General features: G+C 37.8%; 1 protein-coding gene across 1 annotated transcript in view; it reads right to left on the bottom strand.

The window, feature by feature from the left end:
- The window catches only part of myo10l3 (myosin X, like 3), an 84,543-nt gene that overhangs the window by 50,514 nt on the left and 20,427 nt on the right, over positions 1-13,602 (bottom strand). Inside the window, exon 2 of the mRNA XM_059342993.1 lies at positions 12,242-12,340. Within this exon, the coding sequence (XP_059198976.1) occupies positions 12,242-12,340 (99 nt within the window). The remainder of the gene's footprint in view (positions 1-12,241; positions 12,341-13,602) is intronic.

Genomic DNA, 13,602 nt, shown 5'->3' with positions numbered 1-13,602 from the left:
TCTGTAGAATAAAAAATGTACTGCCACAAAGATATTCAGCAGAATAGGAACAGCCTTTTCACAGTTTCTGATTTTCTTATTGGACCAAACATTTAGTTTATTGCCCCAATTTCATCCCAATGTTTCCCTCATGAGATTTATGACCTTTGCAGTGTGTTAAAGTGCCTGCCAGCCTTGCAGGGATCAAAACTGTTAAAGACGAACAGCCAGAGGTCTACTGTACCCTCACTACAGCCTCAGGGTCTGAACAGCAGTTATATAGAAGGGAGGCACAGAGACAAGTTTACACAGATCTGAATCTGGCTCCTACTGTGGCCATGGCTCAGCATGCATGAATGACAGGCAGATTCAAGCGATGATACGGGAACGACTAAGGTCGAAATGACAGATCGAGTCCCTGCTGTGTGCCTGTCTGAGCCTGCTGCCAGCATACCTGACAGCCTGACAGCCCCCCGTCTAACTCATGCCCGGACTTCTCCCCTTCATTTTTTAAAAATTCACTTTTTAGTCAATATGAAATATCATGTCACATTCCTGCCAAAAGGGCAAAAAGATACAGCAGCAGGGTAAATGTGATGATCGGAGATGTCCTTGTCTGACAATTGAGGACCATTTTTAGACTTCAAAAGGTAAAAAATGAGACAGACGAAGGACTGAATAAGAAGATAAGAACCAGAGTCTCTATAGAGGCAGTGAAAGAGAATGTTGAAGAAAAATGTTCTCATAAACCAACAATATTTCCAAGTCAACTCACAATTACATAAGTACAATACTAGACAATTAAGATTTCACCCTCCTCACTATCATACTAGCCTCGGCCAATTTTCCTTAAAATACAGAGGAACAATACTCTGGAATGATCAATTTAATAGTTCAATACAGTGTTCCTCTCTGAACTCATACAAGTCCCTGTGTATGAGTGTAGTATACACACTCATACACAGGGACGCATGCACACACACACACACACACACACACACACACACACACATTTGCAATAAACTTTTTCTCTCTGTGACATGTGCAATAGGTTTTTCCTTTACAATGTGTCTCTGTTTACAGTCCTTTACTTTTGTGATTTGTGTTATGTCCTTTTTTGTTTGTTTGTTTGTTTCATGGGTGCATGCCTTGGTTGGTTATTTATTTAATATTTATCTTTTTTGCACTGACGGGAGAGCTGTGCCTCAATTTCGTTGTGCTAACGTATTTTTGTATACTACCGTGCAATGGCAATAAAGACTCTATTGTATTTCTACACTTTTGTTTTATTTTACTTTTTAATATCATTATAAATTTGCTTTATTTTTATGCTAATTATTTTTTTCTATTTCATAGTTACTCATTTTTTATTTAACTTGTGAATTTTGATATAGGTAGAGGCCTGTAGAAGCCCTTTTGGGTTTCTTGCCTCTACCTTGCACCTTCCTTTTGTTGTTATTTCTTTATCCTTTTCTTTTTGTCTTATTATTGTGCAAAATAAAAAAAACTTCAAACATGGATCCACAGAGAGTCTAATAGGCTTTCTGGCTATCAGGACTCTAATGGGGGAGGCATGAGATAACAGACAGACTACGACTGTGTTGGTCGCTTGATGGGAAGCAATGTGTAGATCAATACTGATGGACAAAAAGCTGGAGGTTGTGGTGTCCCACTGCATTACTGGCATATTCAAGTGTGTCCCAGTTGGGAGCAGATACTGGTTTTCAAAGAAGTGCTGAGTCAGCACAGAGGGGCTGCTGGGAGAAGCTGCCAAAGTTTGCACTTTAAACTATATTTTTAAATCATTGAATTTATATAGATGTGTGGTTTCCAACTTTTGCATTAACTAAAGTGATTCGTAGTGTATAAAAGTGTGTAAAAAGCTTTTTTCAAAATATGTAAAATGATAAACTGACTCTGGTTTGGCAGCTAAGCTCCTGATGGCCATTAGAGAGTGGGCGTTCGCTGAGACGATAGCACAATAACAATGCGGTCATCAGTGGGTTGTTGCATGTTTTTGTGGTAATAAGGTTTGTGAGAGGGTGAAGAAGGCCTCGGGGAGAAAAAAGCAGCACGTGTGGTGATGTCATCCATCGAGCAGAAGCTTGCAGATTTACAGCCAGATGTCCCGAAACATTCGGTTTTAACCCCCCACCCTCTCCTCTCCCACAAACTGGCCCCGGTTCAGCCAGGCAGGGCTGAACTGGCAAATAAATCAAACAGGCTTTTCACTTGTTTTACACCCTTAATCAGTATTATCTTTTCACATATAATGACATCACTCACTTAATGTGATTGATGCCATTTTCAGCACCTGGGCTCTGTTGGATCACTACCTTAACTCTATGGAGTATTGGACTATTTTGTCCATTTTTGAAGCCTTTTCATGTCTTTTTGTGTCTTTTTTTGTGTATTTTTTGTCATTTTGTGTCTGTTGTTGTGCTTTTTTTTGTCATTTTGTGTCGTTTTTAGTCATTTTGTGTCTGTTGTTGTGTCTTTTTTTGTTATTTTGTGTCTTTTTTGGTCATTTTGTGTCTGTTGTTGTGTCTTTTTTTGGTCATTTTGTCTCTTTTTTGTCATTTTGTGCCTTCTGTGTCCTTTATGGTCATTTTGTGTCTATTTTGGTCATTTTTGTGTCTTTTTTCAACGTCATGAAGAAGTCGTGCTCCGGCACTTTCGTGGACTCCAGAGGGTTAAGTGTCATCATACAAAACCATAGTCTAATTATTTAAAGGGAAAGTACAGATTTTTGTAGTACCAACAGTGAGGCTCAGCAACGTTCTGCTGTGGACGGTGGAAGCAGCAAAACAACAATATTTCAAGTGGACTTAATATCGATTTAAACATCTATGAGATTCTGCTCATGATAGTTGATCTTAAAGCGAGACAATGTGACTTCGCTATAAGTGGCACTTACTGTATAACAGCAGGAAACATAACAGCAGTAGCACGAGTAGAGAAGAGTCATTATCTATATAAAGATGGCTAAATTAGCTTACATTAGCCACCATAAGCTAGTGGTCATACCAGACCAGGCGGCAAGCCTCAAGCTGCATTCTACTGAAAATTCCAGCAGGGGGCGCTAAATGTGGCTGCAAAAACATTTCTGTCCATTAATTTCAATGCAAAATGAGTAAACTTCTCACTTGATTTATTACCTCAGAACATTTTTTTAGAACAACACTATGGTCTCAATCGCGAGTAAAAAATCTTTTTCAAGACAATTTGATATTAATAGTGTAAATAATTGCCCCATTTAGAAGAAAATAGAAGATAAACAATCATATGATTTGGGGCGTGGCTACACTGCAAATTATTTGTTTCTTACCAAGATTTAAAAAAAAACTTAAATTTAGAAGTGTTAGATCATTTATCTTGTTTTAAAAGTTAATTTCTTATTTTAAGCGTTCAACATGCTTATTTCTAGATTTAACAATCTTAATTTAAGAAATCTTAAATGATCTGTCCATGCAGCAAGATAATTTCCCTCAGATTTAGTGTTTTTATCTTGTTTATAGACACGCCTTTTTTGCAGTGTACCTTTGATTGACAGGTCACTAACAAGGCGAGCCGTCATCATCATTCTCTGCATCAGAGAAGCAGAACAATGCGTATCCACGGCAACGTGTCAATAAAGTTATATATAAAGTCATATAGATATAAAAAAGGACGTTTAGCGGTCTCTTAACTTTGACCCTTTCACTGTATTTTCACTTAATGACAGTTTATTTGAACGTTTTGTTCATTAAAAATGTCTTGTTCAGCGTTTGGTTGGACTAACAGACACTCCAAGGAGTCGCTGTTCATTTTTCTTGGGTAAGTAATGTACATTTAGTTTTTGTTTTAACAAATGGGTGACGTCATGGTCACTAAGTCCATTATTTATATACAGTCTATGTACCAGACTTAGTGTGGCTGTTGCTGCAAAATGAGTGTCATGAATGTGTTGATTAGACAAATAAAATATATGTTAGAGGAAGAATGTGTTAATTTAATTTGATAATACACTGTATATTATATTTTCTTTCATGTATACATAAGGAATTAGATTTCTATTATCCATCCTTTCATTTAATTGTCAAGTATGTGCTGTGAAATGGAAAATATTTAGGCGTTCAATTTCTGCTGACACTGATGGAGAGACACTCAAACAAACCAGTTTAGAAATCTGGGAAAAATCTTCTGCCAGTGTTTTCATTCTTCACATTCCCAAAGCCCAGGTTCAAAGCTACATCGAGGAGGCCGGGAGCAGAGATAATACAGGATAACAAACAGCCAGAGACGGCTACAGGTCCATGTTACACTCACCTCAAGTTACACAGGAGGAAAACAAATATGGTGGATGTAGCCAAACACACAATGAGCTGCGTACTCAGAAAACACCCTCACCACTCCTCCAGAAAAATATATAACACAAGCGAGAGGAATTGCCTCTTCATATTTCCATGTGTGTGTGTGCAGGAACTCTGCACCCAGCATGTGTTGTTTCTGTCTCTGTCTCTACATCCTATGATGTGAACTGACGTTTTTTCATTTTCTTAAGATAATTCACTGTTCAGGTTTCACAGAGCGAGCCTCGGGGGACTTTTTCATGCCTGAAACATCAGTGATGCTCCGAGAAAACTGAGCTGCAGTTTCCAGCATCAAAAGAGGTCTCACATTCCTCTGTTTTCAGCCCACTCTGGTCTTTTATCATTGTTGTCTTATTTCTGTGAGATAAGCCACTAAGCTCTGTCATCAGTATTCATTTATGTCTTCTTAGATTAGTTTCCTAATCATTTACCACATTAATAACAGCAGATACAATTAAAAGGAAAGAAAGATGGAAGATGATAGCAGATACAGTCTAGACAGAGACTCTATTTCCATCTTTATCCTTAAGAGGTGCAATAATGTTCTCTTAGTGTCCATTATAATAATTACTGGAACATTTTTCCTGCTGCAGAGCAGTGATGTAACACTGCCTCCAAAAAACCTTCAACCACAGTCTGGATCTGAGAATTTGTTCTGAATTCATGATCAAAAGCAGAAATAGTTTATTTGGAGCACAAACTGGCTCTGATTAAAGTGATTATGTCATTTCTACTTATTTCAGTCAGGGCATGTGGGACAATTATCGCAGTGTTTCACACGGGGACGCAGCCTCATCAATGCTAATGATCTGAGTGGTGTAATGATGGCTGGAGATAATTTCATGCCACTTAAAACAACATGTGACTCGCAATTGATTTGTGAAAGTGTTTGCTGCACAAATCAATCCTCTCCCAAATGGAGCCTGGTGTTGACACCAGTTACACCACGAGCCTGGACACAAAGCAGACAGACAGACAACACTAGGGCTGGGCGATAAAATATATATATAAAAGATATATCGATATATTTTTAAATGTGATATGGAATTAGACCATATCGCATATATCGATATAGTTTAAATCCGCACTGTGATCCTTGATCAGGAGAGCTGCTTTATATATAAATGTTGCCCTTACTAAGGTTTGTCATATTCTCATGTAAATATATTTATTTCAGAAAAAGATTGGCCTATTTTATTTCATAGGCTATTTTTAGTTAAGATGTTTTTCTTTTTTTTTAATTTATTTAAATGTGCACTTTATGGAAATTTTATTTTAAAAAAGGTACTCCTGTTGTTATACAGTAGTTATGTTCACTTAAACAAACAGTTTCAATAAAACTACTTGTGACATGTCATGTTTGGCTTTGACTGAACATTTGCTCTCACTTTGCGATAAAACTATCGGGATATATATCGTATATCGATATTCAGCCTAAATATATCGGGATATGATTTTGGTCCATATCGCCCAGCCCTAGACAACAGCACTAAAACTTTTTGCTGATACAAAATGAATAACTTTATTTGAGTTTTGCGATTTTGTAATTAAGTGAGTTGAGCCAGAAGACAGGCAGTTGTTTTCTAATGGTATTTCCTTTTCTTTTTGCTTTCTTCATTTATTTCTTCCTTCCTTCTCTAATAAAACTGAAAAAAAAACAATACTCAAAATGGTAGCTGGTAGTAGTACAATACTATAAAAAATTATACTCAATATCTATTTTGAAAACACAAAAACGCAAAAAATAAAAGAACTCCTAGGCACAATTTTTTCTTAAATCAACAGCCTGTACACTGTATTTGTGCAAAAATGTCACCGAACACATACTTAACTGACTTAATTATGCATGACATGCACGGCATTTTACAAGAAATGTTTAAAAAAATTAAGTGATATATTTCCAACACTGTTAGTATTATGGGAGATCTAAAAAGATGTTGAAGAAAAACAGTCATTTAGTATTTTGGTCATTTATCATTTTCATATACTGAATGATGAATGATAAATAATGAAAACAGTCTTCCTGATGCTGACACAATAGCAACTATGTGAATTTGAAAGTTTCCTGCAGCTGTAACGCTCTTCCCTTTTGTTTCCTCCTGGCTGAAGCCACACCCTGCTGCTGCTTTGTTCGACCTGCCCTGCTGAATATTCACATGTAGGAGGCGTCTGGAGCTCACTGGCCTTTTACTGCCTCATATATTCAAGCCTTTGGACATGACACACAGGCAGATACAAAATCACAGGCTAGTGAACACAAACACTGTCTTGTTTATCACTGTCTGTTTCTGTCTCACTCTGTGTTTTTTACTCTGACTCTCTCTCTGTCTTGCAGTGAATCCATCTGCTGAAGGGGGTCCCACCCAGACCCCAGAGATGGGGGGCGGAGTTAGGCTTTTTAATGGGTAAAACAAATAACATAAAGACTGTTTTACAGTACATCCTGCTAAAAAACAAGACAAAATCTGAATATATGGACAAACATGCAACAAATCTAATATTTAAAAGATAAAAGAAACATTTAAAACACTCACACATGCTCACAAAGATGTTTGTGAGTGCATGTTTTTTTCTGTGAGCACCCTCGTGAACACACATCACTCACAAACAGGCTTGCATAATGGCTTCATTGACCAAACTGAGGGGCCATCAATGACCTATTTTAGACATCAGAGACTGTATGGCTGTAGGCAGTGGGCAACTTCAGAAATCACACTTTGTGAAAGACAAATTGTTAAAAGCAAAGAATCTACCAAAGAGTAAACGACAGGCTGCTCATTGTGTTAATAACATTTTGAGCACAGGATGATGAGATTATAAGAACCAAAACCAAATCAGGAGAGGAACTCTTTTCATCTTGTGTAATAAATGAATGTGGTATTCTTCTTGAAAACACCCGGAAACTCAAAGAAACAAACAAATCCTCACAATTTAGAAACTTCATCTGCAGGGAATTTCCCACAATGTAGCTTGAAAGACTTTAATAATGGTTCAGTTATCAAAAGCTGTCTAACAATAGATTACTTGACTCGTTATTTCTGCTTTGCGTTGGTTTCAAAACAGTGCTGGCCATGATTTTGCTGCATTTGCTTTACAAGAGATATAAAATATATATGAGCTAAAGCAATATTACCTACTGTATGTGTCAAGTGATTAGGGCTGGGCGATATGGACCAAAAGTCATATCCTGATATATTTAGGCTGAATATCGATATACGATATATATCCCGATATTTTTATTGCAAAGTGAGAGCAAATGTTCAGTCAAAGCCAAACATGATATTGTCAAAAGATCAGAATAAACTCAAAGTTCTCAATACGTTCCTGCATCTAATTTAGAAGCAAATGGTAAAAAACAAATATTTATTTTCTATTCATCCGATGCTTATTTCTTCTCCTCCTGTTTTAAGGTAAATATAGTTGTTCTTATGGTTCATAAGTTTAGAGCTTTTAGTCCCCTTCTGGCAGTGAGGGTTAGGGCTGGGTGATATGGACGAAAAGTCATATCCCAATATATTTAGGCTTAATATCGATATACGATATATATCCCAATTATTTTATAGCAAAGTGAGAGCAAATGTTCAGTCAAAGTCAAATATGACATGTCACAAGTAGTTTTAATGAAACTGTTTATTTAAGTGAATTAAATAAAAAATAGCCTATGAAATAAAATAGGCCAATCTTTTTCCGAAATAAATATATTTATATGTGAAAAGAATGATGAACATTACAAAAGAACTACATATGACAAACCCTAGTAAGGGCAGCATTTATATATCAAGAAAGACATTTTTTTTAACTATATCGATATATGCGATATGGTCTAATTCCATATCACATCTAAAAATATGTTGATATATTTTTTATAGCCCTACAAGTGATTGATGTGTAAAATGGTATTGGGGCCTCATAGAGTGACACAGCTCAGTCTCAGTTTCATTGTTCAGTGAGCAAAGATGACATCACCGGCAGGAGCTACTTAGTTCAGGTGACAGAGCCTCTTCCTGCTTCTCTTTACATGTGCGCCCCTCTGGGGATAACTCACACACTGTTAATCCAGCTGGTGCCATCTGGCCACAAAACACACACACACACACACACACATACACACACACACACAGAGAGAGAGAGAGAGAGATGGATGCAAACACACACAAAGCCACAAGACATCTATCTCATCTTCAGTGTGCCTGCTGTGTCTTCCTGCAGGTCTGTGGTGTAGCGGAGACGAGACAGTGATGAATGCTGATATGATGGTTAATGTGACAGCAGCCCGGTCAGCCTGTTTAAGCTGAGGCAGTGTGTGTAAAGACACTCTCTAGAGTCTGCAAGATGAGCACTCAGACAGGGCGCTGCACCTTAGTGTGAGCACTGGAGCAATGGATAATGGTATATCCCAACACCCCCCTACCCCCTGAGGCAAAAACATTGCTAGGATACATTTACCAAACCACCATTGACTGTGCACACGGGTGTAAAAACACCAGGACACAGACAAAGACAGACTGACAGACAACACACACACACACACACACACACACACACACACACACGATACCTTCAACCTGGAGGGATTGGTTTAAATAAAGATTAGAAATGCAAATAAACCTCAGCAGACATGTCATCTAGGAACAGGCCGTGTCATGAGGTCAGCCAGCGATCCTGAAGGTGGAGACAGTGTGTTTTTCAGTCTCACATTCTTGTCATTCTGGCTGCAGAGTCTGAGACCATATGCTGGGTCTGGTGACGAACACATCCTGAGGACAGGCCAGCTTCAGTTCAGCTGCACCGATCCTCCTCGTAGGGCTGGGCGATATGGACCAAAAGTCATATCCCGATATATTTAGGCTGAATATCGATATACGATATATATCCTGATATTTTTATCGCAAAGTGAGAGGAAATGTTCAGTCAAAGTCAAATATGACATGTCACAAGTAGTTTTAGTGAAAATGTTTATTTAAGTAAACATAAATACTGTATAACAACAGGAGTACCTTTTTTTTAAACGAATGATGATTAAATAAAACAGGCCAATCTTTTTCTGAAATAATATACTTATATGAGAATAGAATAACGAACATTACAAAAGAACTGGTTATGACAAACCCTAATAAGGGCAGCATTTACAGTCATGTAAAAAAATATTAGACCACCCTTGTTTTCTTCACTTTATTGTTCATTTTATTCCTGGTACAACTAAAGGTATTTGTTTGGACAAACATAATGATAGCAACAAAAAATAGCTCATAAGAGTTTATTTTAAGAGGTGATATCTAGACATTTCCATGGTTTTCTTGATAATGATTTTGGTTATTATCAAGAAAACTAGATGGCTAGATACTAGATCAGCTCTTAAAATAAGCTCTTATCAGCTATTTTTGTTGTTATCATTATATTTGTCCAAACAAATGTACCCTTAGTTGTGCCAGGAATTAAAATGAACAATAAACTGAAGAAAACAAGGGTGGTCTAATATTTTTTTCCATGACTGTATATACTATAACGAAAGAAAAAAATTGAACTATATTGATATATGCAATATGGTCTAACTGCATATCATATTTAGAAAAATATAACAATATATTTTTTATATTGCCCAGCCCTACCTCCTCATTACACCTTCTTCAAATGTTATTGCTTTAAATCCCTTCGAGGGTGATGAAATGTTTTCTGGCTGAGATCAACACCCCCTGGGATTTTCCGGTCATATTAAGACGATAAAGAAGAAGTGGGGTCTGATTCACTCTCACCCCCTGACCTGCTGTATGTGAAGCCTTTCTGAGCTGTGATAGATGATGTTTCCATCCCTGCCCCTTTTGACCACACATGGTCGACTTCTCACTCAATAAGAATCCCCACCGATGACCGTAGAAACATCAAACACATGTGCTCCGGATGAGTTCATATGTTCCCTCTCACACCACCTTTAACACACCACTCTCAACCCAAGTAAAAAAAACCTTCAGTAAGTTCAAGTTGCAGCCTGCATTAGTAGGGGTGGGCGATATGGCCCTAAAAGATTATCACGATATTTAAGGGTATTTTTGCGATAACTATATTCTTTTTAAAAAAACTTTATTGAAGGTTTGGACAAATAAACTCAACTTCTCATGAAAGACACAGGTATAACCTCTAAAAATACTTTTTGAATTTCATTTCTATCTGCTACAGAGGCTGAAAAATCTATTATTTAGTAGGAAGCGTTGACACTTCTGTTGAATTTCCAGAAAAACTTCAGGTTTCTGGGGGTTATTTTAAAATCGCCCAGAGGTTTTACATCATTTTTTACAGCCGTTTTAGGCCTGAATGGGTTAATGGGAAACAACAATATCATGATATGCATCTTTTTTACTCATAAAAACATACACCAGTATAATCATGAACAAAACGATATGGCACACCCCTAATAACCAGCATGCCATGATCACACCAATGCATGCTCCAATCTGAGAATAACAATATTCATTACCATATTTTAGCTAAGCGCTCTGAATCTCCACAAAGAAAACTAATGCTGCTCCTCAACAGCGACCTGTTGACCTCTTTTTCATTTTCTGCCCCTCTTTATATACAGTACAGTGTAGCAATAACACAGGGCCTTGGTGTGTGGTGAGGATCATGGCCCTGTGACAGAGTTTGTATATTTAAATGATGTTATATGCTGAGATCCTGCAGACAGAGTCAGTCCTTGGGCCCTACCCTGTTCCTTCCCGAAGCCCTGACCTCACTAAAGATGTGTGGCTGAGTTTGGTCAGTCAGTTAGGAGCTTAAAATGAGTGATCATATGCACTGCTCATAGGGTTTGTTCAGTACAAAGACATTACATAGGAGAAGAGTGGTACTGGAAGCTTGTTTCTGACCTATACACTCGACATTTGACTGGGAAACAATGTTTTAAACATCCATCGCCACCTCTCTCTCTCTCTCTCTCTCTCTCTCTCTCTCTCCCTCTCTCTCTCTCTCTCTCTCTGTCTCTCTCTCTTGTCTCTCTGTGTGCCTCTTTCTCTCTCTATTTCTGTGCATGTGTGTGTGTCTCTCTCTCTCTCTGACAGGATTTCCTCCAGACACAAAGACCACCATGCACTGCCAAACAGATAAGCTCGGGCCAATGAATTGACACAAGGAGCCCATTCCTGTCATTCTTACTTCATTACAAAAAAGTGTTGATCCCACCGCTGAGCCGCGGGATGAAACACATGTGTGCAAACAATTAACCTTCTCACACACACACACAACATTATACTTCAACCTTATAGGCTTTACATGTAAACTATATCAGTTAACTCTATGGATTCTTGGGCTATTTTGTCCATTTTTTTTATCTTTTTCATGTCTATTTGTGTCTTTGTAAGTCTTTTTGTGTCTTTTTTAGTTATTTTGTGTCTTTTTTTTGGTCATTTTGTGTCTTTTTTGGTCATTTTGTGTCTTTTTTGGTCATTTTGTGTCTTTTTTAGTCCTTTAGTCCAACATAAAATGTGATTTTGAATCTTTTTTTTACTTTGAAAACACTATCATGCTCATAACATATAAGAGGGTTCCATCCAGTTCTATCATTTTATACTAAATATATTTGAGCTTGTCTCCAGTTTTACTTCATCATCATCAAACTGAAACTGGCCTCATGGAGTTTACAGCCAGAACTTTAGAGGTAAATTTACAGTAGGGCTCCACGCTGCTTTATTTTCTAGTCTGGATGTGATGAAGAAGTCTGGATTTGGTGCTTTTGGTGACTCCAGAGGGTTAAAGCCCATAAATGTACTATAACTTGAATGCAATGACTTGTTTCTTGCTGAAAATGCTTCATGGTGCAGACACGCCAGGCAGATTAGAGTTTGGGGTGGTTTAAAGTGACTCATTGGGTTGGTATCATTAACGTTTCAGCGGGAAAAGAAGAAAAGTCTTCTTACCTTCCCATAGTCGGTGGTGAGGACCAAGGACAAATCATCACAAGAGCTGACGGTGGAGGGGAGGAGCTGCTCTTTGTGTCTCAGCCAGACACGGGCCCCCTGCAACACAAAAGACAGAAAAACATCATTAGCATCTGGACACAAGGCTCATATTGGAGTCATCGGTTCAGGAAGAAAGTAGTGAGCATTTGCATTACAATCTCAGTTTAGGAACTTCGCTGACAGCTGGAGGAAAGGCAATGTTCAACCCAGAAATACGTTAAAGATAATATCATTAATCATTTAGGTGTGATATGAACATGGCAGATGAGTTAAATCAGTTCAGTCAGAAGAGACGGCAAAGAGATTCTAGAAAAGCAGGGATTACATCTTGTAGTTTTTTTCCTTTTTCCTCCATTTTTCTCTCTTTCTCAGCATTGCTCACCGCTCTCTGCCACATAGCTACTCCCTCGCCACACCAAACTGGCAACGTTATCCTCTTATTAAACTGTCATTGCCTTTTAGTAGAGAAAAGCTGTTTGCCAGGCCTGCGTGCAGAGGGTGTGTCACAGACTAAATCTACTACTCAGAGTCATACACACTCTGTTAAACTGTCAAAAAAGGCTTTCAGTGTATGCTTGTGAAGGCTACTTTACTCCATAAAATAGAAGAATGTGACCCCAAATAAGCATTTTCCACTTTAGCAAAATAATCAATACAAATGTCTGTGGCCACCATCCTTTCTTCTTTTCTGTATTTCAATCAGGCCTTTTTCTCACTTTCCCAGATCACAACCCGGATCCAGCCAGAGATTATCAGCAGCACTAGCTGTCCTCCTGTGTTTGTGTATCCATGTGAAGTCACCGACCTTCCCAGACATGTTTGTTAGCAGCTCAGTAACCAGAAGCAATAACAGGAATCTGAGGCTGATTGCTCAGACTGACTGTCACTTCCTTACAGTGGAGGAAGATACATTTATAGAAACGGCTGCGTTTTAATGACTGAGAGTGAACGCCTGTGCAGTCTAAACTGTAAATCTTGTTGGATGACTAAATGCCCATTTGTCACGGTCAAAAACAACAACTATGGCCTTTGGTTAAACATGATTAAACATTAAACATTATGACCTTCAAAGAAACGTTTTACATATTTGGAAAAACCCATATTTGCTCTCTTACAAATAGTTAGATGAGAAAATCAATAATAAATGCCTGTAGATTAAATGTAATGCTACGGCCAGCAGACGATTAGCTTATCTTATGAAACTAAATACATTTACTCAAGTACTGTACTTAAGTACAATTTGGAGGTGCTTGTACTTTACTTGAGTATTTCCATTTGATGTAACTTTATACTTATACTTCTCTACATTTTGTGGTAAA

Source organism: Centropristis striata, chromosome 10, assembly GCF_030273125.1.
Source record: "Centropristis striata isolate RG_2023a ecotype Rhode Island chromosome 10, C.striata_1.0, whole genome shotgun sequence".
Lineage (NCBI taxonomy): Eukaryota > Metazoa > Chordata > Actinopteri > Perciformes > Serranidae > Centropristis > Centropristis striata.
This window is presented reverse-complemented; position numbering and strand designations above follow the sequence as displayed.